Consider the following 24,715-nt stretch of genomic DNA (forward strand, 5'->3'; position numbering starts at 1 on the left):
AAGACATACGTATATACCTATCGACAACCGCCGTTGCAAATAGTCATGCACGCATGCCAATTGTTCATTCTCCCACGGTCGAAACCTACTAAAGAAGACCTCCTTCTGCTCTTCGGCAGTGAAGGGCCCTCGTTTGTCGTTGCCCTTTTTTTGTCTGCGGAAGAGATTACAGTACAGTTCAAAGCGATAGAAGCTGCGAGCAAGGCGACAGAGCTCTGTCGAAGATAGCTGAGGAGACCTTTCCATCGACAGCAACCCCAGCGCCTCGGACGCAAAATCCCGTAGGAAGAAAAGGACATGATCATAGAGGTTGCTGATCCGCAGTGCCTCAGCGAGACTCGTCCTGCCGAGTCGTGGTGGCAGGATCTCCGAAGCGGGACGCTGATAACGATCTAGAAGGTCCCTCACTTCTTCTTTTCGCCATCGTTTGGGCTGAGACGATTCCAGGACCGCAAAGGCAGACGGTAATAACCCCCAGGGGTCTGGTTCTGCAACACTCGGCCGCAGATGGAGACATCATCCTCCAGGAGAGCGTAGTAGAATTCATCACTCCAGGTCCAATGGCGCGAGGTTCACATAATATGGATCCTTCTCGTTCGGCATTTCAGATGTCTTGTCCAACATAGTTCTGAGGCATCGGACAATTCCGTTTGTCTCCTTCTCTTTTTTGGGACGCTCAGTGAAACCAATACCTGGGTATACATCAAGACTCATCCCCAAGAGAAAAGATGACAATGTGAGCCCCTTCGTTCCAATTGTAGGTTTCGTTGCCCAGCATGCTGGGGGTTGTTGCCGCCGCTTGCCGAGTCATAGCCGTTTCGGTATTTTTCCGCAGTGGATATACGACCTCCACCCCGGAGTTTTTGGGGTTCCCCCGAAGAGACATGAAGACCCCAATGTAGCTGTCAACGTGCGGAAGAAGGCCTTCGGCCGTTTTGAAGGAATCCTTTGCATCATTCTTGCGTCTAGTTGACAAAGTATCGTCTTGCCAATTCTTCACTTGAACTAAAATGTAGCTCATTCTGTCGCCTTCTCTGTGGTCGCCCTGCACGAAGACCGGGACAATGATATCGCAGTCACCAAAGTTCTGAGAAGGGAAGATTACGGCACAGCGAGAGTATGCTCCTGCCAACATCCGAACAGTAGGTTTCTTAGAGACTCTCACAACGTGGTTGAAGAAGACGAACCCACGATCCCAGAGACGAGTCATATCTGCGTGATTCTGCATGCGACTCTGAACTTGTCCCAATATGGCTTCGGGAAACAGCTCTTTGATGAAATTATGCAGTTTCACTGGTCTTGGGTAGCCTTCGCCGTGTGCCTTGTCGAATGAAAACATTAGTGTGAGCGCCGCCACTACCTCCCCGACATCCCCTACCTTGATAAAACCTTTTGAGGCATCATCGCAAAGTGCCCTGACAGCACAAACGTCTGGGTCGATTCATTAACATCTCCTGCGCGGATATGTGGGATAAAATCGGCTCAGAGGGTTGTGTTGTGAGGAGGACGGTTCGCTCTCTGTTGACATTCGTGACATACCTCAGGTGACCTGAGGTTAGTGCCTCTGCGAGACCAAAGTGGGCGACGTAAAAGTTCAGGCGATAGGATATTAACGCAAGAGATTCATTGTTGCTTAGCGGGTCATCAAAGTTCTTGGGGTACATGTGACGGCCGTACATCCTTGCTTGGGCCATCTCCAGAACCATAGATAGAGTCGCCTTTTCGAGGAGAGCACCCCACAAGGGCCGACCAAAGCTAAAAAGGCTCCTGAGAGCAGGCGTTTCCGTCTGGGTCAGCTTGTTTGGGTGATACTGAGTCCCTGTAGCACCGACAAAGATATCGAAGGTGTCGAGTCGGTAGATAGGCGGGAATAAATGTCCTGGTCTCAAGTACTTCAAGCTCGGGTCCATTTCTCGTGAAGGAGAGAGCTCGGAAATTCGCGACGAAGTATCTAGGAGAAGCCCGAAAAATCTCTTGTTGTCAACTCCTTCTCGCACCTTCGTCTGGTGTCGCATTGCTCTTCTCAATGCGAGGTATTTCACGGGGGGCTCTTCATACGTAACTTTGAACAGCTCTCTAATCTCATCGAAACAAATAATCGCCAATGGCTGATCCTTGTGCTCAGTACCCAAGTTGATTGAAGTCTCACAGATGTAATTGCCCTCCGCGACAGTCCTGGAAAACTGAATTGTGAAAATATCGCTTTTTGCCTTTTGGAAGACGGGAGTCATGTCGGTTTTATATTCGTCAACGAACTGGTTTACGTCTTTCTGGTAATCGAAAAACTGGTCGTCCTTGTCTGACCTCTCCCGTCGGTTGCCGGTTCCCTGAGAGGTGGACGACTGGTAAACCTTGTAAAAGAACTCTTGCACACGTCTTGCGATGGTAATCTGGAATTGAACAAATGTCTCCAGGACTTGCAGGTCATAGAAACCTGCCGCTGTGATGCCGAGATCCTTGCAAATGGCGACGTGAACCAAGCTTGCCGCGATAAAGCATTCCCAAAACGTTGTCAACTCTGGTCTATCGATGATGTTAACGATAACATTCGCAAGTTGCGAGCGTTGTGGATAACTGCTTGCCTTGTCGGTGGCCAGACAAGCGTAAACAACGTATGAATAGTTCTTGAATGCGAGTTCCTTGACTAAGAAGCTCTTGCCGATTCCGCTAGGACCAATGATCGATGTGAAAGGGGCCAGATGAATTCCAGAGCTGTAATACTTGTAATACTCGATTATTTTTTTTGTACACGGTTCTGGTAACGTTTCGGCCTCTGTCCTCGGTATGGAACGCAGTTCTCACCGCCGCAATTCGAGCCTCCCTTTGCGCACTCGAAGACGGCGACTGTGAACTCCGGCTGGGAAGTAGGCGAAGTAGCAGGCGATGGTAGTCATCCATTTTCGCGTCCTTGCATCTGGGACTTATCGCCAAAAGCGCAGGAAATACCGAGACGATATCATCTTCAGCTGGGAATTGTTGAACTCCAGTAAGGTCCCTAGCACGGAGCACGATTTGAACTAGGGACATATATTCTTTTGCCTGGTTCAGGATCCAAGTAGTAAAACTATCAATGTGTGATTCTGCTGTCATGAGGTTCCTCAAATCAGTTGTTGCGATAACGCTCAGTTGCCCAAGCTCGGCAAACTGGTCAAGATTCTGACATGCCCTCCAGCCAGCCTTGACCCTGTCCCGTAACTGAGTTGAATCCAGTTCGAGTTCCATCATGTCTCCAGTAGCCATATTGTTGGAGATTGTTAGCTATGTAGCTTGTTTGATCAGGTCGATGAGAGGTTGATGAGAGGTGGGAATGGAAGGGTGTTGGAAGGTGGGTGATGAAAAATTCTTCCAGTGAAAGTTGCCTAGTTTTGTGAGTTACATGTGCTGGAGTATTCACAGCCCTGGTAGAACCTAGAGCTTGCTGAGTGAAGATTTCTTTGTTTATAAATCTGACCTCCTGGTGGCCTCAGTATCAACTCTCATTCACTGCACTTGGCAAATTTTCCTCCTGGAGGCCCTCTAGCATAGATTTATCGCTGCCAATGTACATAGATTCTAGGCATCAATTAGCAAATCTATTCAGTTTTAACGGTTGCTTACAAGAACCTTTGCTTTGCCTCGTCCGGCCTGTCAATGCATCATCATCCTTGCATTTATCGTAGATCCACGGCCCTATCATGGTCAACCAGTCAAAGTAGTGTTGTAGGCCTAAATTCTACAATAACCTACCTACCTTACTGTAGAAATGAAAATACGCTGGATCCACCACATAAAGAAAACATACCGAGGATCTACTGTAGGAAAACATATGTTCTCGGTATATGGTAGGTTTACAGTAGATCCATGGTATAGTCCGTATTTATGTTCTCATGAGGTTAGGTAGTTTGAAACATATATACTATCTTTCCATTTCCCCGGAACCTAATACAAGATATACCATGGGTCTACCATAAATCTTCCTTATACCCAAAATATACGTTTTCCCACAGTAGACTCTCAGTGTTTTTATAGAAACATTTCCTAGCTTGGCACACATTATATTTTAAATAGGTGAAAAGGGAAAACTAAGGGGGAAAGTATAAGATAAAATAAATTACAAGGAGAGAAAAGGGTATAGATGATAATAATTACTATATCCTAAGTGGCATTTAATACTATGATCTTTAAGTTGCTACTACGCTTTTTACTACTCCTAGAATTAGGGCCTAATATATGAGTCTATAGCTATGCAGTAGAATTCAGCACTAAAGAACCAGTCTTCTACCATTAATGGTTGGAAGATCACACATTAATAGTTATGGTGTTGCAATATCTACAGAGGTTGAGAAAACCAGTTCTATTTCAGTAGTATAAGGTTGAGGTCTAAGAGTCACCTATAATGAGAAATTAGGTATATATGAAGGTACAGTTCTTAGAATGATGTCCAGAGGAATAATGAAGACAGAGGCTGGAACAATGCTTCTCTGTCCCAGAGCAACAATAAGACGAAACAAACAGACCTGAATTGAGAAACATTCGACACAATACAAATGTCTAGATATAAAATGGATGTGAGGACACATACCCAGAAAATAAACCCGGAAAACACTCATGAAGGACTTGACTCATGAAGGACTTGCTGAAAAAGATATAAGAAGGAACTGCAATAGTAAGGCTCATACCACACTCAAAGCCAATTCTCATCTTATCCACCTCTATGGCACTGGTATAGTAACTAGCACTGTCACTGCTGAGAAATAAGAAATGCCCTACTGGTTAGAGGAAGCCATCAAAACACCGTCCATACAACGTGCAATAATAATGTGTACTTATCCGGAGAAGCAGGGGGAGAGATGGAAAGCAGATCACCGATCTAAGGGCCGGGTTCATTCTCCAACAGACCGAGGGATCGATGGTTTGCGAAGGGATAACAGCAGAGCAGCAACTTCAATAGCAATGCTCAACTACAGAGATAGATTTTTGGAAAAGAATCACAACGCCAAACTCTGGAAATCAGCTGCGTAGCTCCGGAGGATGGAGTTGAGAAGAATTCTAGCTGGCCTTAAAAAAAAAAAAAGAGAGAGAGAGAGAGAGAGAGAGAGAGAGATTATAAGACACTCTCCATTCGGAAGAATTCCTCATTTCCTATGCCAGAATTTGGAGAAGACAGGCAGATCCTTGATTGAATGGAAAGCTATCTAAATACTTCACACAAAATATTGCGCCTTCCCGTGGTTAGGGTCAGAGGTTTAGAATTGGAATAAGCAGACGGTTCAATAAACTGGCAAAAAGTGGAAACAAGACACACATACACCCTCTTACGCAAATTTATAGACAGTTACGTGAGAAACCATAGATTCTTGGTCTACTAAATATATATACGATGTCGACGTTGATTCTGTCTTCCTCTTGAGGCTGAGAGTGGAATTACGTTTTCGAAATTTGGATCCTCCTCGTTGCATGTACAGATAAATGAATTTTCCTACCGAGTAGGCTAGTCAAACAAATGCAGCACACTGCAAAGACACAGCAGTATTTGTGGTCCTAGTGATCAAAGGTCGTTTGGACGAGAAGATTCGCGAAAAGACTCGAGAGCTTATTTCTCGATGGCCAGTTCTCAGTATGGTAACCAAGGTATATCGTCACCGACCACTGGACCTAATATCACTTTTACTAGGTTTGGTCATACCTATTAACTAGGCACATGTTAAATTGCGACTACAATACAATCGATGACGAATTGTCAGAACATCCCATCCGGCTTCCATATTGACAGGCGAAATATGGGCTCAAATATCCATTTGATACCAGATGAAACCGTAAGACCGGACGACGTCATCCACATTGACTCTATGGCGAAGACCAACCTCGCCCTTTGAGTCACAGTCCCAGACGATGTGACTCTTCTCGGATTCTGCATGCCTCAGCACCTGGATGATGGACAAAGTACAAATAAGCAAACAACGGATGGCATGAGGAGGAACCATAGACTTAACTATGTCCGTCTGCCTGTCTGTCTCTGCAGGGCTGACGTCACTGCAAAAAATTATTTTGTACATACATACACAAGGTTGGTGCCTGATCAGCTAGCCACTCCGTCGGTCTATAACTCTTCTTTACCATGAAGAATGAATTAGAATGAATTACCAACAATTCGGAGACAATCTCGATAGCCACTGGATTACACACTCAGGCAATATTTGGTAGGAATGGGATCTGCATAGCAATCACAAAAGTCGTCATCGTGTCTGTCTAGCCCTAACTCAGCGTGAACTGAACACGTACGAGTATTATTCCTTTATTATTTATTCATTTGCCGTCTTTCCAGGAAAACTAGTCAAAGCTGACATCATATCATAATTAATAATCTCCGATCCAGCCATCCTACCCTACCCACCTACTATTAACCGGCTAGAAATGGCTGATGTCGATCGATCGATCCGATACTCCGCGCCACGGCCGTCGTCAACAAAACAATCAAATCAGTGATTGAATTAAACTAGTTTAGTTTTAAGGTTAATACCTTAAAGCGATCCGCGGGATATCGGCTTAATTTAATTTAACTTGAATCCTTGCATGCCGGCAGACAGTCTTAAATTGACGTATTCTCTTCTACTTATACAGGATTCTGTCGGATGATCGGATGTGCATCGTATAAGAGACCCAATTCAGTGAATGAATAAATGAATGGCCGACGGAGATCTTCCGATGAAACGCAGACACACTCTCGACAATATTCCACAAATAAATTATTGAAGACGTAAGATCAGAATAAACTACGACTATAGATCAACGCGGAGAACCGGCTAAATGAAAGAATTGACGACAGCCTGTCGTCCGGATTGGATGGATGGATGCAGAAATGAGAAACAACCAGAGAATTGAAGGTCGAAGAAATGTAACCTACGTCGGAATTGTCACTGCCGGTTTTCTGCAGAATGATATTCAGAAATAGCCAGAATCATAATGCGGGGAAGACTACATTTGAATATGGAGGATGAACTATAAAATGGACAACTTTCCTTTCGATCACTTTCTTTTCTTTTTCTGCTCAGCAGGACAACAGTGACATCGATTCATTAGTTCGTGCATTATGACCATGCTGTCTTCCGCCCTCGCCCTCGCTGGCGTTCTCCTCTCGTCAGCCCCCTTCGTCTCTGCCCATGGCTTTGTCCAGGGCATTGTGATTGGCGATAAATTGTATGTACATGCCTTTCCCTTCGAATAGACACCTATCTAAACTTCTGCACAGCTACAGCGGATACATCGTCAACGAGTTCCCCTACGAATCCGATCCGCCGCCTGTGATCGGCTGGGCGACGACGGCCACCGACTTGGGCTTCGTCGACGGCACTGAATACGCTGAACCAGACATCATCTGCCACCGGAATGCCACCCCAGCGCTGCTGACAGCCCCCGTGGCCGCCGGCGGCACAGTCGAGCTGCAGTGGACGCCGTGGCCGAGCAGCCACCACGGCCCCGTCATCACGTACCTGGCCCCCTGCAACGGCAACTGCTCGGAAGTCGACAAGACGACGCTGGAGTTCTTCAAGATCGACCAGGGCGGCCTGGTCAACGACACTGACCCGCCGGGCACCTGGGCGTCCGACGAACTGATCGCGAACAACAACAGCTGGACCGTGACCATCCCGACGAGCATCGCGCCGGGCGGCTACGTGCTGCGGCATGAGATTATCGCCCTGCACTCAGCGGAGAACTTGGATGGCGCCCAGAACTATCCCCAGTGCATCAATATCGAGGTCACTCAAACCTCCGGCACGGTCACGCCTAGCGGGACGCTGGGCGAGGCGTTGTACACCGACACGGCGCCGGGCATTCTGGTCGATATCTACGAGCCGATTGCGACGTACACCATCCCGGGACCACCTCTGTACACGGGAGCTATCTCGACTAACGAGTAGCCTCGACTGGCCTTTGACAATGTGTGAGATCAGAGATGCTGTATGTGTTGAGGATCAAGCCTGTCTACCTGCCTGCCTGCTGCTGTCTTGATCCGTGGAAGTATTCTCTTGTCAATATTCCTGTCTTTATCATCATTATGTATAGTCAATGCAGTGATCTCTATTAGCATGGGTTCAGGAGAAGTTCAAACCTTTTTCAGTACTTGTATATTGTAGATATTTCTACCAAAGAAAAAAGAGGGAAAGAAGAAAGAACAAAAAGCATGAAAATGAAGGGAAAAGAGAAGGAGAGAAATAAAATGAAATGAAATGAAATGAAATGAAGTGAATGAGGAAGACACCATGTAAGTAAGCATGTACAGTACATACACATAGTATCTCCATCTTTCGAACAATCGATCAATTCACCCTCCCTGCCTATGGAATACCTCTCCACAATCCAAAACCATCGTCACCGCCTGTGTAGGAGTCCTATGTTGTACTGTACATATACAAAGTGATCTTACCCATGAAACAAGCAAATAGATACTTGAGACAAAGGAAGGAGATGGAAACTAATTTGACCACTTTAATTTTTTTTGGGCTTATAATCAGCTTATTTCTTTTTCTCATCTTCTTAATCCTTTTCTAATTATTTTTTTTCCCTCGCTCTAGATATTGTACTAGGAGTTCTAGAAAGTTTAGTCAAAAATTCAATTCAATCATCTTCTCTCTACGTCGACAACCATGACCACGCTACCTACCATACGGGACAACTAGGGTTTCGAAAAAAAAAAAAGTTATCTAATCAATAGTTATGATGGCTTTTTCCAACCATTTTTAGGGACCATGGCAAACATATAAAATGATAATCTAGATAATCCTTATCTAACAGTTAGACAACTAATAACTGTGAAATATTAGATTTTAGGAGAATAATTCTTTTTTCCCTAAAGTATAGCCTTTATTGCTAGTCTCTTCCTACAATATATAGTTTAGATAGTCTATCTAGTAGTTAGATTAAATATTCAAGTTTCTAGGTATAAAATGATAAAAAAAATCTTGCCTTCTTCCTAAAAAGAGTAGTATCATAGTTCAATACTCTCCTAAAAAGGAGTATTGTAGTTTTAAATCTAGCCTTATGTAGGAAAAGTAGTTACTTAGTAAAGGAAATTTTTGATAAATATTAGCTTTTTTTTAGTAATAGTTCAGGAAGGAGAGAATTATTTAATTAAATTTTATGTCGTATTAATTTTTTTTCCTATAGTTGATAAACCATTGATCAACTTTTTTTTAGGAAACCCAAAATGTTTCCATATGATGCCTTGCATGCTTGCCCGTCTCACGACAGTTCAGTATCAGTTCAGCCAGTTCAGCATCAGCTGAGCTGAGATCGAGTCTGCTCGTCGGTTCGTCTCTTTGCAATACAATAATACATCTTGCAGATTCAGCCAACAAGAGGTGCCATGACATCAACTTGGTGAATCTGAAATAGGTATCAGGTAGTCCGCAACAATACAGTACTTTCATCAGGCAAAGTCGTTGGATCAAGTCGTGGAGCTCTCCAAGCTTGTGGAAAGAAAGAAAGAAAGAAACAATATTTTCACCACCAGGATTTATTATTGATAGACACTTTGATTTAGCAACAATAATGACCATCTATCTGGAAGGGTTCTCCACATGCAAAAGGATATTAGTGCATGCAGTATCTAACTAAGATTCCAAACTTGCCAAGTGCCCAGGATTATTATGCCATTGTGGACGGGAATGGTATCATCTATAGTTACAACAAGAAGCAAGCAAGCCATATCCACTCCCTTCTAAGTTCTTCCCCTCTGCAACAATTTCAAGAAACCATCCGTTAGTTATCACCCCTCTCAGATTAATACTGAATTGACCGATAACTTACCTCAAGCCAAGCTGATCTGATAATATCGCTTACCTACCTACCTACATTATATACCGATGTTAAAACAAACAAGGTATTTCTGACTCTTTAGCAGGACTTTCTCCATACATACTTGAACTACATATAGTAGTAGCAGCAGTACGTAGTGTGGATAGAGATCTTGGCAGACTGGCTTTTCCCGCCTAAATCAACAAATCGTGTCGCGGCATGATGAGGCCATCAGGGCGATATTGACGCATCACATCATCTGAGAATTAGAACTCTGGTCTATCAACTAAACAAACTTGACGTGCCGCCATTGATCATTATTTTTTAACTATTAATTGTGGAGTAGAAACATGCCAGTTCGTTCGAAGGGAACAAAAAAAAAAGAAAAGGAAATCCGTACTCCGGACTATGTGGAGAGCTATGCAAGTTAGGCAGTTCGACAGTGGTCTACAGACATGCTTAATTAATTAAATCTTATATTATAGACGGAAATGAAGATATACATAACTGACAATCAGATCCAGATCTACAGAGTATATCTATTTCTATGTCTGCAGGTCAATTCTATTCCTATACCTTTTCATAATCCTATACCTATACCTATACCCGAGAATCTACACCTATATCCATCAGACAATTCTATTATAATAACATGCCTACCTACATGATCTAACTCCTACATACCAAAAGAAAAATTTCTTCTTTTCATCATGTCACCCCTAACCCCTCCCTCTCAGTCATCTTCTCGTCGATGGTACCACTGGTACGCACCAGAAGACTCGCCCGCCGAACGCAGACTGATCCTCAAGCTCGATGCGCTGATTGTGCCATATGCGGTGGTGGTGTATTGGTTGAAGTATATTGATCAGACGAATATCAGTTAGTACCCACCTACCTATACACATATCAATCTATCTACACATATCTACCTACTACCTACCTATACCCATGTCTATCCATACACAGATCTATCTGCATACCTATCTACTCATATATCTGTCTGTCTGTCTATATACCCCCGATATACCTACCCTATCAACATACCTATCTACCTATCCATCTACCTATACACATATCTACCTATATACCCCGAATACCTCCCCTGTAATCATACCCTTCCTTCCGTTCAACCATTCCTCCCTCCGGAAGGACTATCTCCTATCTACCTAGAACCTTCTTCTCTCTCTATCTCTCTCTCTCTCTCTCTCGTTCCTTTTTTTTTTCCCCTTTCCCAATACATACTAATAACGAGCCTGCTCACTTCGCTCGCGGATTAATTAGATAATGCCTACGTCTCCGGCCTCGCCACCGACCTAGGTTTCCACACCAACGAACTCATCCAATTCCAAACAATGTACACCGTCGGCGCTGCCGTGGGACAAATCCCCTTCGCATGGATATTCCCGCGGGTACCGATGCATTGGCTCGTTCCGGGGATGGATCTTGGGTGGGGGATTTTCACGTTGTTGCAGTATAGAGTAAGGGGGTATGGGGAGGTGATGGCTTATCGGTTTTTGGTGGGACTTTTTGAGGTTGGCACCTAGCCCTACCTACCCTGGTCTTTCTTTGTTTATTTTTGCTTTCTTGCTTGGGAGGGGTTTATCCTGTTTGCCCTGCTTCATCCTTTTTTTTTTCCTGACTACTGACGGATACTACTGTAGAGCGCCTACTTCCCCGCCGTCCACTATGTCTACGGCTCATGGTATCGACTCAACACCTCTATTTCATATATCAACATACATATCAGCATACTTATACTGGTCTCCTCAGGTACCGCGCTGACGAGCTCGGCCGCCGCGGAGGCGTCTTCTACATCGGCCAGATGCTGGGCATCCTCACAGCAGGCTTCATCCAGGCCGGTGCGGCGCAGCATCTCGACGGCGTCCACGGCCTGGCCGGTTGGCGGTGGATGTTCATCATCACGGCCGTCATGACCCTCCCCCTTGCCCTGGCTGGCTTCCTCATCTGGCCCGGCACGCCTGACAAGCCGAACAGGCTCGTCCTGAGCGAGCAAGATATCGCTCTGGCCAAAGCACGCCTCAAGAATCACGGCCACCAGACAGAATACTCCTGGGGCACCCTCCGCCGCGTCTTCTCCGACTGGAAGGTCTACGTCCTGACCTTCTGGGACATCCTCTTCTGGAACTCGGGCGTGTCCAGCCAGGGCGTGTATCTGCTCTGGCTCAAGAGCCTCAACCGGTACAGCACCGCCGAGTTGAACCAGCTGTCGACCACTTCTCCAGCGTTAGGCATCTTCTACGTGCTGTTCATCTGCTTCGGCGCCGATCTCTTCCTCACCCGGCCGGGCGCAATCACCCTGGCGCACGTGTACAACAGCATCGGCCTGCTGATCTTGGTCATCTGGGACGTCCCCGAGGCGGCGAAATGGTTCGCCTTCAACACGAACTACGCCTGCGTGTCCATGTCCTCCGTCCTGTACGGCTGGGCCAACGACATTCTCAAGCATGACGTGGACGAGCGGGCCACGACGCTCATCGTCATGAACACCATCGCCCAGTCCACTACTGCCTGGACGTATCTGCTCACGTTTCCCACCTCGGAGGCCCCGCGGTTTCCGAAGGGATATCCGTTTACCTTGGCAATGTCCTTGGCGCTGATCGCGTTCACGTGGGTGGTCAAGTATCTCCACGATCGACAGGAGTAGGTAATCCACAAGCCGCGAATACAAAGGCTAACGGATTCTATAGGAGACAATTTTTGGAGAAACAGCGCGCAGCACTCGCGGAGAGCGACGAGAGCCATCCCATTGAACATCCACTCGACGAGACAGAAACAGACAAGGCAGGTAGTGTTTCAGAAAGAAATCTGGTTTGACAGTTTTGAGTCAGGACACGAGGTATATATCGTCGTGAATAGATTAGCCATTCCACCGAATTAGAATTCGGATCTAAGATACGATCCCAAACGGGACCTCCATAAAACGCCACGTGCATGCTGCATGCGACATGCCATTTCAATTGATATAAGTGATTAACAAAACTCGTAGACGATGCTAAATCCATATCGGTCACCGATGTACTTCATCATCCTGCGGATCCATCTCGCTTCGCGGTCATTCTCATGGCTGCCATACACCAGCTGCGCCACCCGCAAAGGAAAAATCAGAAAATAGGCCCCCGTGATGCCGTGGCCCGGTCGCAGATAGAACTCCGCCGAACGGCAGATCTCGCGCGCGATCTCACGCAGTGATCGGACCTCGTTCGGAAACGCCAGCGCTGGATTCGTCTTCTTCGTGAATCGTCGCGCATCCGGACTGATTTCCACGCTCACCCCAATCTCGGCAGCGTATTCGCGGAGAAACAGAAAGCAAGTGTTGTAGAGTCCAATCACGACGGCAGAGCGGAGATCCCGATAGCAGAGAAGACTGTCAAACAGAGGATCTCCATTGTCGTCCACGGAGAGATGACTTGCTCCTCCGCCATCCATCTTCACTTCATGGCATGCATTCGGATGGGAGATTTCCCACTTCCAGCGAATGTCAAACAGGCGCCTCTGAAGGGCCACGATTCTCTCGTGGATAGCATTTCGAAGCCACGTTCGCGTTTCCTCGGCCTTGATCAGCCGCAGCGCGTCGCAATCTTCTATCATGGCTGGAATGCAGCATATAATGTCGATGAGCCTGTTAATGTAGCACTTCGACTCCGGAGAGATCGACCAGGGAACAGCCTGCCAGACGTCTTCTCCCAGGAAGGTCCTTTTACGGTCTTTTATCGCCATAATACACTGGACACCACGCATGAGTAAGACGATCTCATCAATATCTTCCAGGGCAACATACAATCACAGATCTCGCCTGTTCAAAGGCCCTTCTCTCGGGGCCCTGGCAAAATGCAGCTGGCCCCCGCTTCTCAATTAGATGTGAGAGGGCCCTTAGATGGTATTTCCAAGCAGGCCTGCTCGTACACGCGACCCACTGGACAGTGTCAGCGTCTGGAACACCTGAGATAGAAGTCCTGCCTACCTCGTACAAGCTCAGGTTGAATATCGACATCAGAATAGACGTGCTCGACAAGGCAACCGGATTCAGCAGTTCACAGCGAACGCCACGGAGCGCGAGGCCATACAGCTGAGCAGCCTGTTCGAGACTGATGGCATGCCGGTTCACCCGGCCATAGAGGCCCAGTGCAACGGCTCGGAGCGTCACTCCTGGGATTGAGGGACGCTTGGTCATCGACGCGTCCAGCTCGGGAGAAGTCAGGTAGCGCCACATGCTAAAGTCGGCATCCTGCGAGACGAAGAGGCCGCCGAGAAACCGGACGATATCCGGAGACAGCCTCTTCTGCATGTCGACTGCGCCCCTGGGAGACGCATGGACAGACGCATGGACAGACGCATGGACGGACGCATGGACGATCTTGTCGCCCGCGTCTTTCCCCTGGAGGAATCCATGCTTGCCTCGAATCCAAGGGGTCTCGTCGACAAAGACGGTGGGCCTTTCATAGCCCTGGCAGTGAAAGCCGGCTTTCTTGCACCGATTACACGTTGGACGACCTTCGTCTGAACGTGTTTCTCACATACTCGTATTAGCCTGTTTCTCCATCCTGCATAGTATGGATAGTTCAACCTGCTTACCACATTTGATGTGTCTAGCCTTACACGTCGCGCACGCCTTACTGCGGCCAGGAACGCCAACCATTGCGCGCGGTGTGTCGTTCAACCACCAAGATTAGGATTCAGTGTCCGACTACTTTGTGAATCCCGATCTGGGAGGATGGATGTCGTTCACGGCCAGCATCTCTGTGATGATGAAGCAGGATGCGAGTCGACGACACATGTACTGTGGTAATGGGAAGCGCAGCGGAGGCGCAGGCAGCCGACACAATCGAGTTAGCCTCGACACGGCAGCTGCCAGACTCTGTGCCACCAGGCCTCCCTCCAGATTCAGATCGAACGTAACACCGCAGAAATATGCCTGCATGGAATCTCTTTTGGGAAGTCAGTGCTTAGATGGTGGGGAATTATACGGTTAGGACCGGTAAGGATGCTGTAATGCCATTCACAACGTGCGCGCCATTCAGAAAAACTAATTACACAGGCTAAATCTTCATCGGCTCTATATACGTGTTTAGTAAGCTGCGCATGAAATCGCTCACCAGATATCTATATGCATATGACAACGCAGTGTGGTCAGTAGACAGAACAAATACTCAACAGATAAAAGGCTGCTTTGAACCCGTAACCAACGCCACACGACTCAACATAGAATAGATTCCCGGTAAACTGTAGACTGACATTGGCACATCTCACGGCTATTTCTCCTTTTTCGATTTCGATTTGGACTTTTCCTTATCCTTGCTTTTCTTTTCCTTCTTGCTCTTCGTGTCGGACTCTTTTGTCCCGGCATCATCTTCTCCTGTGGCTGGTTTAGCATCACTACTGCTGCGTTGATGCCCATTCGATGATGACGACGATGCCAACGCACCCGTCATCGCCGTCACATCGCCCCGTCTGCTACCCGGAAACGCGCCCGTCCGCTCCTCTTCAACCAGGCGTGCTTCTTCTTCCGGCGAGAGCATCGTGCCCTCGATGCTCAAGAAACCGCGGTCGGGATCAACGCCCGGAATGACATCGACATCACGGACCCGGAACCGGATCGTGCCACGGACGCGGTAGCCCGAGGCGCTTTGGAAATAGCCGGTGGAGGAGTCTGCATCGTCTGGGTTCTCTTCGAGGGGGTTGTTCGAATCAATGGGGTTGTGCGCCACCGGCTTGGGCAGCGGGGTAAAGTGCTCCTTCTCGGGATCAAAGTCGGGCTTGCTAGTCTCATCCTCTTCTCCCAATGTTGCCGCCCCCTTTGACAATCGATTTTTACTCTTGCTATCCGTTCCGCTTCCTTCGTCCTCAGCTCCTGGCGGAATCCACTTCCAATCCGCCGGCAGTCGTCGTCTCTCGATGCCCACAGAGAACAGGTTGTAAACGACTGCCCCCAGAAATCCTTCTGATTGTACATTGACCCAGCCCTCCAGAATCTGGCCCCTCTGAGGGCGGAATACTAAGAACGTCGCGGTAAGATAAACGTAGAGAACTCCATACTCGTTGGCCGTCTTGGCGAGCGTCAATGGCTGCGGGTTTTCGCTGTGGCCGTTCGTCTTTCCTGGCACTCCTGGCGTGCTGGATATCGATGCATTAGAATACGCTAGCACGATCCCTTTGAACGGCGGATAATAGGTCAATAGAAGCGGTGAAAGGTGTTCTGCGAGCAGTGAGGCGAGGGCATGCGTTGGGGAGATCGAGATTGGAGAAAGAGGCAGGTAGAGTGTCGCCGTCACGAGTTTGAAGGGAGAGTTGGGATCAGATTCCTCCGATACTGCCACAACATGCTTCTTCTTGTCCTTCTCTTTATGTTTATCTTTGGACTTTTTGCTCTTCTTGGGCGACTCTGTTATCGCGTCCATCGAAATCAGCGTCGAGTCTTCGACAGGGCCATGCTTCCTCTTTTTGGACGGGGAGTGGTCCTTTTGTTTGTGCTTGCGTTTCTTTTCTGGTAATACCTGCGTGGACACATGCTCGGCATGGTCCGAGTCAATATCCATAGGGTCTCCGGACATGGCGAGGATAATTGAGAAATGCGACGCCGTAAGCAGGTATTTCTTATTCTATGATCTGGATTTGAACTTATCAAGGAACTTTTTTTTCTTCTTTTCTTGGGTGCGGGCGGAACCGAAGTGGGAGGCGGTGAAGAAGGCGGTCAGCAAAGGAACCAGCTTGGCGGTTGTTGCTCCAGCGCTCTCCAAGAAAGGAAAAGGAGGATGTCTCCATATCATCGCCTGTGAGCCGGATAATAATTAATAGCAATAATTTGGTGGGTTATCGTGGATAAACATATCGCATTTCTGGTTATTCTCTTGTGAGAGCCTCCCTGTTCATGGCAGGGCTGTGCTCCAGGCCAGCTTGACCTCGCAATGTCCTCCATCTTATCCTTTGTTGGCTGGGCCGTTTTACCAAATGTAAGCGCGCTCATCTTACATCCCTCCGAAGCAGCCTATACGCTGACAATTATTATCGCAGTATGTTACCTCGATTCTTCAAAACGTCTACTATGGCATTACCATCCGTGCAGGCGATCCGCACCCTCAACCGGGTTCACCGCGCTATGCGAAGCACCGCCGTCGCATCTTTATCTTTGTCGTGACTACATATCTGCTCTACACGCTGTATGAGAGCTTCTACCAGGTCCGTGCTGCCGGCGACTTTTACCGTCTCCTGGGAGTCTCTCCCTTCGCCGACGAGAGAACCATCAAGTCCCGGTTTCGCCGACTCGCCGCCCAGCACCATCCCGATAAGGTGTCCCAGCAGGTGAACGGCGAGGGTCTGCCATCCGGAGGAGCAGATGCCTTCTTTGTGTACTTGAAGCTGGCGCAAGATACGCTGCTGGATCCAGCACGACGATTCGCATATGACCGGTTCGGGCCTGATGTGACCGAATGGCGCGACCGCCAGACGATGCAGGATTTCTTGTATGGGGCGCTGACACAGATGTTTCCGCAATACGTCGCTGGGCTGGTGATGATCATGCTTCTGAACTGGTTCTTGTGGGCGCCATGGGGACGCTATGTGAGTATCTACCGTGCGACGATTCCGTCTGCGGGGACAAGCTGACAACGTGATGGCAGTGGCGTTTTTACACCTTTGCAGCCCTCGTGACCCTTGAACTCGCGCTGATGACACAGCCACTCGCGGTATTCGTGCCTGCATCCTATCTGCCTTCAGGACTCCGTTCCTTTCTGCAGATTTCCGCCGATCCGCCAAGCTTTTATCTGCTACCATTCCAGATCATCTCTCTCGCACGCCGTGTCTCGATCACCATCCACATTTTTATCTCGCAGGTCACACCTCGCGAAGTGTCCGCGGCGAGCCCGGCTGCCGGGGCTCCCTTGAGTGCACAGACTCTGCAACGGCTGGGTCAGCTTGTACAGCTGTCGCGGGTTGCCGACACAGAGGCGAACCGACTGCTACAGCTGGGGTTTGCGCCGTTCCGAGGGGACCGAGAGAGCGTGGCGACGCTGCGGCGGGGCATGAAGGAGGGACTCGTGCTGGGGAGCGTGCGAAGCAGCCCGGAGGTGCAGGAGGCCGTCGCCCAGGTGCGGCAGCGGAGGAGACGAAACTTGGATAAACAATGACTGATCTGCCGCTGTACCTCTCTCTCATCCTGTTTCAGGTTGTTTGGATTTGGCGTTGGTATCAGGGCAGCAGGCTAGATCTTTGTACAGAATAGATACAGGTAATTGCATGGCATATCTGGGAGATTCAAGTCAAGAGCCCCGAGTTTCAGGAGGCCAGCATGTTGCGATAGGCCAGTAGCATCATTTTGCATTTGCATACTTCCACGGTAGATAATATTATTGATAAATCCTGATGCCCATCCTTCACGGGCTCCTTTCTGACTATTTCGATGTCCCTCGTCACTGGCTGGCTATCCATTTTCAGTCAATTGATCCTTCGAAGGTTTCTTTTTTTTTCTTTCTTTTCCTCTTCTTCTTTTTGCACCCTTAGTATGTGCTGGTGAAGAAAATCTTGACATTCGGAAGTCAACCCTTCCTAAGATGACTGGATTTGCACAGGCGCTGTGTTATAATTAGTTGTGCGGTTGACGGGTCGCCGTGGTTGGGTGGCGACGTGAGAGATTGGTTAGCTGATCAGCTCCGAGAAAGGGGGCGCAGATGAGGTGTTGGCGAAGGGATCTGATGGTGGCATGGTCAGTTGCCTGACTTGGCTGATTAATTAGAACCCTTCAAGTGAACAGGTAGTATGCCCAAAGAGGCAATATTAGAGAGTGAATCGCGTCGCGTCGTTCACATTGTACAGTCTGGGTATATACGAAGCTGGTGTAGGCTGCGTAGAGCCGTATCGACATGATTATTTAGTTCTGGTGATGGATGATGACGCAGCGATTTTCTTTTTCTTTTTTCCGCTGGCGGTGCATGGTGATTCTGATCCTTAGTCGATTACTGCGGTGGACCGGCCAAGTCCAATAAAGGATGCTGGATGAATGGGCCAGTGCTCCATAGCGAAGCCGTCCATGAACCCTCACCAAAGAAACAAACGGGAAGGGGCAACAATAGGCGTGAGGAAACTCTAATGATGTCTCTATCCGGGGGCGGCCGCAGCGAACTGAAAACTACGGAACTGGGTAGAAGAAAATTGTACTCCGTAGAAGATCCGCAGATTCGGACCAGACTCGGAGGAAGCCTTGGGACGAGGCATGATGGTCGTAGAGGATGGCTGACAAAAAAAAAAGCTCCCTGCCAGCCAGCATCTAACAACGGTCAAAGAGCAAGGCTGGTGATGCACGCAGCCGGGCGGTTACAGCAGTCCCAGGATGGCGGACAGATGGTATGTGACGGTCATGGACGCGCAGGCCGATCATGCCAGGCGGTGGCTAACTGCGGGCTTGGCGGTAATCTATCTTAGTCATCCGGTACGGTACGGTCCCAGACCCTCCGTTGCGTCCCACGGCGCCAGCAAACACCCTTCTCTCCAACTCTCCCTGACCGCAGCAAAGACTCTTGTGTGTGCTAATCTAATTCATAGACGAGGAACCAAACCACAATGAAACGAACACGCGCCCATCCCCATCCTCATCCCCATCCCTTTCTTCCGTCCCGTCCCTTCCCTTCTCTCTTTCCTCCTCCTCCAACATCACCATCACCACCGTCATCCTCACCACCTCCATCCTCATCTTTTCTCCTCCAGACTATGCGACCGCCCATTTCTAGCCGCGCCCTCGCCTCGCCCTTCACCCTGACTTTTGCCTCGTCGTGACCAAAGAGACTCGCCGCACCGCTCGAGCGTCATTCCCTTCCAACAACCCACCAACACAGCTTTCAGCCGTCCACTCACGCCGGGGCTGCTGGCAGCACGCCGAAATAATCTACCATCGTTGTCACCCTGCTATTCTGCCACTACCGCCAACCGGGTCGGATAGAACCTCATCCTTCGACCGCCTGGCAACAAGCCGAGCTTGCTTCCAATATACGAAATACCAACACATCACCTCTCGACATGCCTGCCTCGAATCCGTCCACCTCCCCTTCGACCAACGGTCGTTCCGGCCGGACCCTTGTCCTCAAGCTACCATCTAGTTTGCTAGCTCGCTTCAGCACGCCTTCAGAGGACAAGGACAAGCCGAAGGACATTTCATCGCCGCCGTCATCCACGTCCGGGGACGCCATGCCTCCCGCCTCTTCCGTCGACAATGCCTCCGACGCCCTCTCCACCCCTGCTGGAGATGCCCGCAGGAAAGGGATGCCAGGACCCAAACCTGGAAACAAAAGAGGCCTCAACCAGAACGGCGATATGCCCAAACCAAGAGGCAAGCCGGGCCCTAAAAAGAAGCCTAGACTGTATGTGATACTATGACGACTAGCGAAGGACCAGCAGCTAACTAATTGATCCAGGGACGATGGAACTGTCGATACGGCCAAACTCTTCCCGACTGCACACAAACTGGGTCCCAAGGCCAATCAAGGCGCCATCAATGCCGGCCTGCGCGCTCTCGACCGCAGTGGAACTCCCTGTCGCAAGTGGGAGCGCAAAACGTTCCAGTTGAAGAGCTTCACCGGCGTCGTCTGGGAGATTCCGACCTGGCGTGCCCCCAAACCCAAGAAGACCGACCAGCCCAACGGGGATACCCCAGAGGGCGTTGCCGCCATTGCGGAGAACGGTGACAGCGACAGTAAGGCCAACCAAACTGGCAGCGCCGCTCCGAGTGAGAAGAGCAACCTCGGCGATGGCGACCTCACCCCACTGCCGGCAAGTGTGGCTGACTCTCCGGCACCTACCATCGCGATGACCGCATGATACGCCGCATGATACGGCCACATGATACCCTGAGCCTTTTCATCCAACACAGCCGGCTCTCGACACCGGTTGTGCTAATCGCCTTTACTTCTTGTACATTATTGTGATACCGTACTTTTTTTTTTCTTGCCGGTGTTGATGGCTCAATGCTTCTTCTGTATTTTTTTCCTACGTCATTGGTCAAAAGCGGGACTGTGGGGTTTGCTACAAAACAAAAAGCACCATGAAATGGATTCATGTGTGATAGGGATAGATCGGATCTTACTGGGGATTGTGATTGGGCCTTGCGAGGGTGTTCTGGGAATTGTTTACTTTACATACATTGTACTGTACTACCACTACCACTACTGCTGCTGCTAGTACTACCAGGCTTGGACCGCTTGGTTTTCTCAGTCGATGTCAGCTATTTTGTCATCGTGATCGATTGAAAAATGGCGAGATATGATATGATTAAGACGAAGTCGCTGAACTTTGACAATGCTATCTATTGCTTGCATCTGTCCTCATTCAATGCTGGTAGATAATAAGTTTTACAACTTTGACCAAGTTCGATTCCTGACTCGGTACAAACAAACCTCCATGATACACCTTTATACAGTCACCTTGCGCAGACAGAGATAAAATTCAAATTCACAGCCTCATCGCCCAAGAGCTTCATTATTCAATGACCGCCAAGCGCTACTACTGATTGCGTAGCGTGCAGTCCAACAACCCAACCCTCCTGGATTGGATTGATTCAAGGCTCTGCCTCCATGCCACAAGGGGTACCACATCACATCGCATCAGGCACCCGCTTGAGGATCTCTGCACTGCATTGCTAGGATGTATGTACTGTAGGATCTCTGCTGGGATCGAGGACGAAGTCTTGTCTTTAGGTAGTTGCCTCCGAGGCCATGCAGCCGGCAAGGGATGGGACCGGATGGATGCGGCTGCTGCTGAGCAGTCACCATAACCATACCATCTAGGTGGTCTGGTCATCATAGAATATATATATGTATGGACACAAAATCGGTCATTGCCATCGATCAATAATTGTTCCAATATGTATGTATTGTATAAATCAGCTGTCCCTCTTCCAATTATATTGTATTGTTAGCTATTATGTTGTACAGTACCACTCCTGCCTAGCGATGACCGGAGTCGTCCACTCTTTGCTTACTGGGATCCCCTTAGTCAGCTGACATTTAGGCCTCATCATTATTATTATTGGTTGCAGGATATGCATGTAATATATGTACTGTAGCAAATCAGATCCTGTCATTATCCAGCTTTTTTTTTTTTCGTTTTCACGAATGTTTTCTACAGTACATCAACATGCAAGTAGTGGGGAAAGTCGTTCCATAATGGAGGGTAGGTACTCCGTACCTAAGGTAACTAAATCAACCCAATAATGACATACCTAGGTACTTTCTCATTACCTAGGTAGCAAGCAGTAATTAATTATAGTATTATTGCCTAGTAAGTACTAGTACACTACCTAAGGCTTCAAGGCTTCGTATTGAGTCCACAAAAAACTTGAGTCTGTAATTACCTAGGTAGGATAAATCAATTTGTCATCATGTTCTCCCAGTTTCTGACTCTGTCCAGACTGTCTTAGAAATCGATTGGCTTCTTTTTTTCTGACTGCCTGACACTCTACCTAGGTACTTGCTGACTCCACCCGCAAGACAGATGACAGATCGGGATTTGTACAATACAAGCATACAACGGAATTGGCCGAGGTTAATCCACTACGTCACTCACTATGGAGTACTTCCTTAGGTACCTAGTAGTTTCTTTTGCGATTTATATTATTAAGCTTCGTTTCGTATACGCCAACTAGCTACCGATAATACTAATACTAACTAACTGCGTAACTGTGCCTGTTGACTTCAACTTGTTTAAATAGAGCGGGGCATCCCGATTGTAGTATTTCCAAATTACAGCGTACCTAAAACTTGGATAAATCGAAACAAAAGAAAGGAAAAGAAAGACAGTAAGTAGTTGCAGCAGCACTGTATCCCAAGATCGGTGAATCTCACAGGAAAACAGACAGACAAGTCCTTCCTCATTTCGTTGCTGCAACCGAATTCAACCACCATGGTGCAGAACAAAGGGCTCATCTTCAAAGAACCTCCCACCGCCTGGCCGGTGGTGGGCACTCACCTCGCCATCGAGGCACGAGAGTTTGATCTCAACCAAGCCCCTCCGCCCGGCGGGGTGATCACCAAGAACCTCTACAGCAGTTTAGACCCGTACATGCGCGGCCGCATGCGCGATCCCAAGATCCCGTCGTACTCCCCGCCATATCAACTGGGGGAGCCCGTCACGGCGTACGCGCTGGCGCAGGTCCTGGCCTCAGATCACCCGCAGTACAAGAAAGGGGACATCCTCTTCGGGCGGTTCAACATCGAGGAGTACAGCGCCGTCCCGAAGGAGGTTCTTGCGTGGGAGCAGACGCGCAAGGTGGAGAACCCCTACGGGGTGCCGCTGTCCAACTTCCTCAGCATCCTGGGCATGACGGGTCTGGCGGCGTATTCGAGCTTGTACGAGATCGGCGCGCCCAAGAAGGGCGAGACCATCTTCATCTCCTCTGCCGCTGGCGCCGTGGGCCAGATTGTCGGCCAGATCGCGAAGCATGAGGGCCTGCGCGTCATCGGCAGCGTGGGCGATGATCGCAAACTGGCCTTTATCGTCGACGAGCTGGGCTTTGATGGTGGATTCAACTACAAGAAGGAGAAGCCGGCGGACGCGCTGAAGAGGCTGGCGCCGCAGGGCATTGACATTTATTACGAGAACGTGGGCGGAGAGCAGCTGGAGGCAGCATTAGACGCGATGAACAGCTGGGGCAGAATCAGTAAGTATCTCCTTTCTTCCCCCCCCCCCTTCTTCAAGAAAAAGGTCCCTTTGTCTGACTGATCTATCTAGTTGCCTGTGGCATGGTCTCCCAGTACAATCTCCCGCCAGAGCAGCGCTACGGGGTCAAGAATCTGTTCAACATCGTCACCAAGCGGATCAAGATGCAGGGCTTCATCGTGGGCGACCAGGGCTTTGGACCGAAATATTTCCACGAGAGGAACGAACGGATTGCAGCGGTGAGTTACCTGCATATCATGTCCATCAGGAGAGAAATAGACAAACTGACTCCTCTGCAGTGGCTCGCCGAGGGCAGTATCAAGAGCAAGGAACATATCACCGAGGGCATCGACCATGCCGGCGACGCGTTTGTCGCCATGCTCCGGGGCGAGAATTTCGGCAAGGCGATTCTGAAGATTGCGGATCCGGAGTAGAAGAAGTTAAGTACTTGTAATTACCTTCCCGGTCAGGAAGCTGCTATGAAACATGGCATTTCCTCGGTATATATTATGATCTGTACAAATGTTCTCCGTACATAATTACAATCAACTTGTTGAAATCAAACTCTATCCAGACAGACTCTCAATCATCGTTCTAGAGCATTCTTTTTCCTCAAACTGGACTCTGCAAGCGGGGACTGCGACTGGCGTACGCCACAGGACGCGGAACCCTTGTCCAACTGCGGAAGGTCACCTGAGCCCTGTCAGGCAAGGAGTCAAGAGTCAAGACTGCAACCATGATCATTTTCGAATTCACATCAGAAGAGCAGTATGATGAGGACTATAATAATATTCGTCTTCTGGGCTGCAGTCACGTGTGTATAGAGTAACAACGACCTGGGAGTATCTTCGTTGGGATCAGCCGATGATTGGCAGATCAGCATTCCCCGCATTGTGCTGGTTCGATAGCTCAAATAAGAAAGACGAAGAAGAAAAACCTTGGAATCGATAAGAGACATTAATATTGTAACCAAAAAAACCCCTCCTGCAAGGCTCCGAGGGTAACAGTAGACCAGGATCAGGGGATCGCTCTGCAGCATCATGAAACCAGGTCCAGTTCAGTTCTCTTGGCCTATTTACCATCCTTCTTCGCTCTTCTTGTTGCCCGATCACTATGGACCTGTTAGGCACTCAGCTCGTGAAAATTGATTAGTTATTCTCTACTGCAGTCCGTGTAGGTCGAGGACTGTTGTCCTTTTCCTGGTGCCCCTCCTCCTCTCCGTTCCCGGAACCGCGTCGCCGGCATCATCGGTGCCCGTGCCTTGGGAACTCTTTACTATTGTCAT

At 48.7% G+C, this 24,715-nt stretch overlaps 8 protein-coding genes across 8 annotated transcripts; 5 read left to right on the plus strand and 3 right to left on the minus strand.

The window, feature by feature from the left end:
* Window positions 1–703: 703 nt before the first annotated feature.
* On the minus strand, window positions 704–3,240 carry VTN77DRAFT_986 (uncharacterized protein; the record flags this gene model as incomplete). Its single annotated transcript, XM_069426512.1, has 3 exons — window positions 704–1,415; window positions 1,540–2,729; window positions 2,803–3,240. The coding sequence occupies 3 exons, from the start codon at window positions 3,238–3,240 to the stop codon at window positions 704–706; spliced, it is 2,340 nt and encodes a 779-aa protein (XP_069273178.1).
* Window positions 3,241–7,075: 3,835 nt separating this feature from the next.
* On the plus strand, window positions 7,076–7,898 carry VTN77DRAFT_987 (uncharacterized protein; the record flags this gene model as incomplete). Its single annotated transcript, XM_069426523.1, has 2 exons — window positions 7,076–7,176; window positions 7,229–7,898. 2 exons carry the CDS (start codon window positions 7,076–7,078, stop codon window positions 7,896–7,898), a joined length of 771 nt encoding a protein of 256 aa, XP_069273179.1.
* A 3,228-nt stretch (window positions 7,899–11,126) lies between these two features.
* Window positions 11,127–12,439, plus strand: VTN77DRAFT_988 (uncharacterized protein; the record flags this gene model as incomplete). The annotated part of the gene is made up of 3 exons (XM_069426534.1): window positions 11,127–11,306; window positions 11,436–11,476; window positions 11,545–12,439. 3 exons carry the CDS (start codon window positions 11,127–11,129, stop codon window positions 12,437–12,439), a joined length of 1,116 nt encoding a protein of 371 aa, XP_069273180.1.
* A 326-nt stretch (window positions 12,440–12,765) lies between these two features.
* VTN77DRAFT_989 (uncharacterized protein) lies at window positions 12,766–14,431 on the minus strand (the record flags this gene model as incomplete). Its single annotated transcript, XM_069426545.1, has 4 exons — window positions 12,766–13,518; window positions 13,574–13,708; window positions 13,757–14,292; window positions 14,368–14,431. The coding sequence occupies 4 exons, from the start codon at window positions 14,429–14,431 to the stop codon at window positions 12,766–12,768; spliced, it is 1,488 nt and encodes a 495-aa protein (XP_069273181.1).
* Window positions 14,432–15,044: 613 nt separating this feature from the next.
* VTN77DRAFT_990 (uncharacterized protein) lies at window positions 15,045–16,343 on the minus strand (the record flags this gene model as incomplete). The annotated part of the gene is made up of 1 exon (XM_069426557.1): window positions 15,045–16,343. The coding sequence occupies one exon, from the start codon at window positions 16,341–16,343 to the stop codon at window positions 15,045–15,047; it is 1,299 nt and encodes a 432-aa protein (XP_069273182.1).
* A 354-nt stretch (window positions 16,344–16,697) lies between these two features.
* On the plus strand, window positions 16,698–17,915 carry VTN77DRAFT_991 (uncharacterized protein; the record flags this gene model as incomplete). Its single annotated transcript, XM_069426568.1, has 3 exons — window positions 16,698–16,742; window positions 16,804–17,349; window positions 17,409–17,915. The coding sequence occupies 3 exons, from the start codon at window positions 16,698–16,700 to the stop codon at window positions 17,913–17,915; spliced, it is 1,098 nt and encodes a 365-aa protein (XP_069273183.1).
* A 1,882-nt stretch (window positions 17,916–19,797) lies between these two features.
* Window positions 19,798–20,595, plus strand: VTN77DRAFT_992 (uncharacterized protein; the record flags this gene model as incomplete). The annotated part of the gene is made up of 2 exons (XM_069426579.1): window positions 19,798–20,138; window positions 20,193–20,595. 2 exons carry the CDS (start codon window positions 19,798–19,800, stop codon window positions 20,593–20,595), a joined length of 744 nt encoding a protein of 247 aa, XP_069273184.1.
* Window positions 20,596–22,674: 2,079 nt separating this feature from the next.
* Window positions 22,675–23,864, plus strand: VTN77DRAFT_993 (uncharacterized protein; the record flags this gene model as incomplete). Its single annotated transcript, XM_069426590.1, has 3 exons — window positions 22,675–23,431; window positions 23,503–23,669; window positions 23,730–23,864. 3 exons carry the CDS (start codon window positions 22,675–22,677, stop codon window positions 23,862–23,864), a joined length of 1,059 nt encoding a protein of 352 aa, XP_069273185.1.
* Between the last annotated feature and the right edge of the window lie 851 nt (window positions 23,865–24,715).

The sequence above is a fragment of the Rasamsonia byssochlamydoides genome (assembly GCF_041956645.1).
Source record: "Rasamsonia byssochlamydoides strain NRRL 3658 unplaced genomic scaffold VTN77scaffold_112, whole genome shotgun sequence".
Classification (NCBI taxonomy): domain Eukaryota; kingdom Fungi; phylum Ascomycota; class Eurotiomycetes; order Eurotiales; family Trichocomaceae; genus Rasamsonia; species Rasamsonia byssochlamydoides.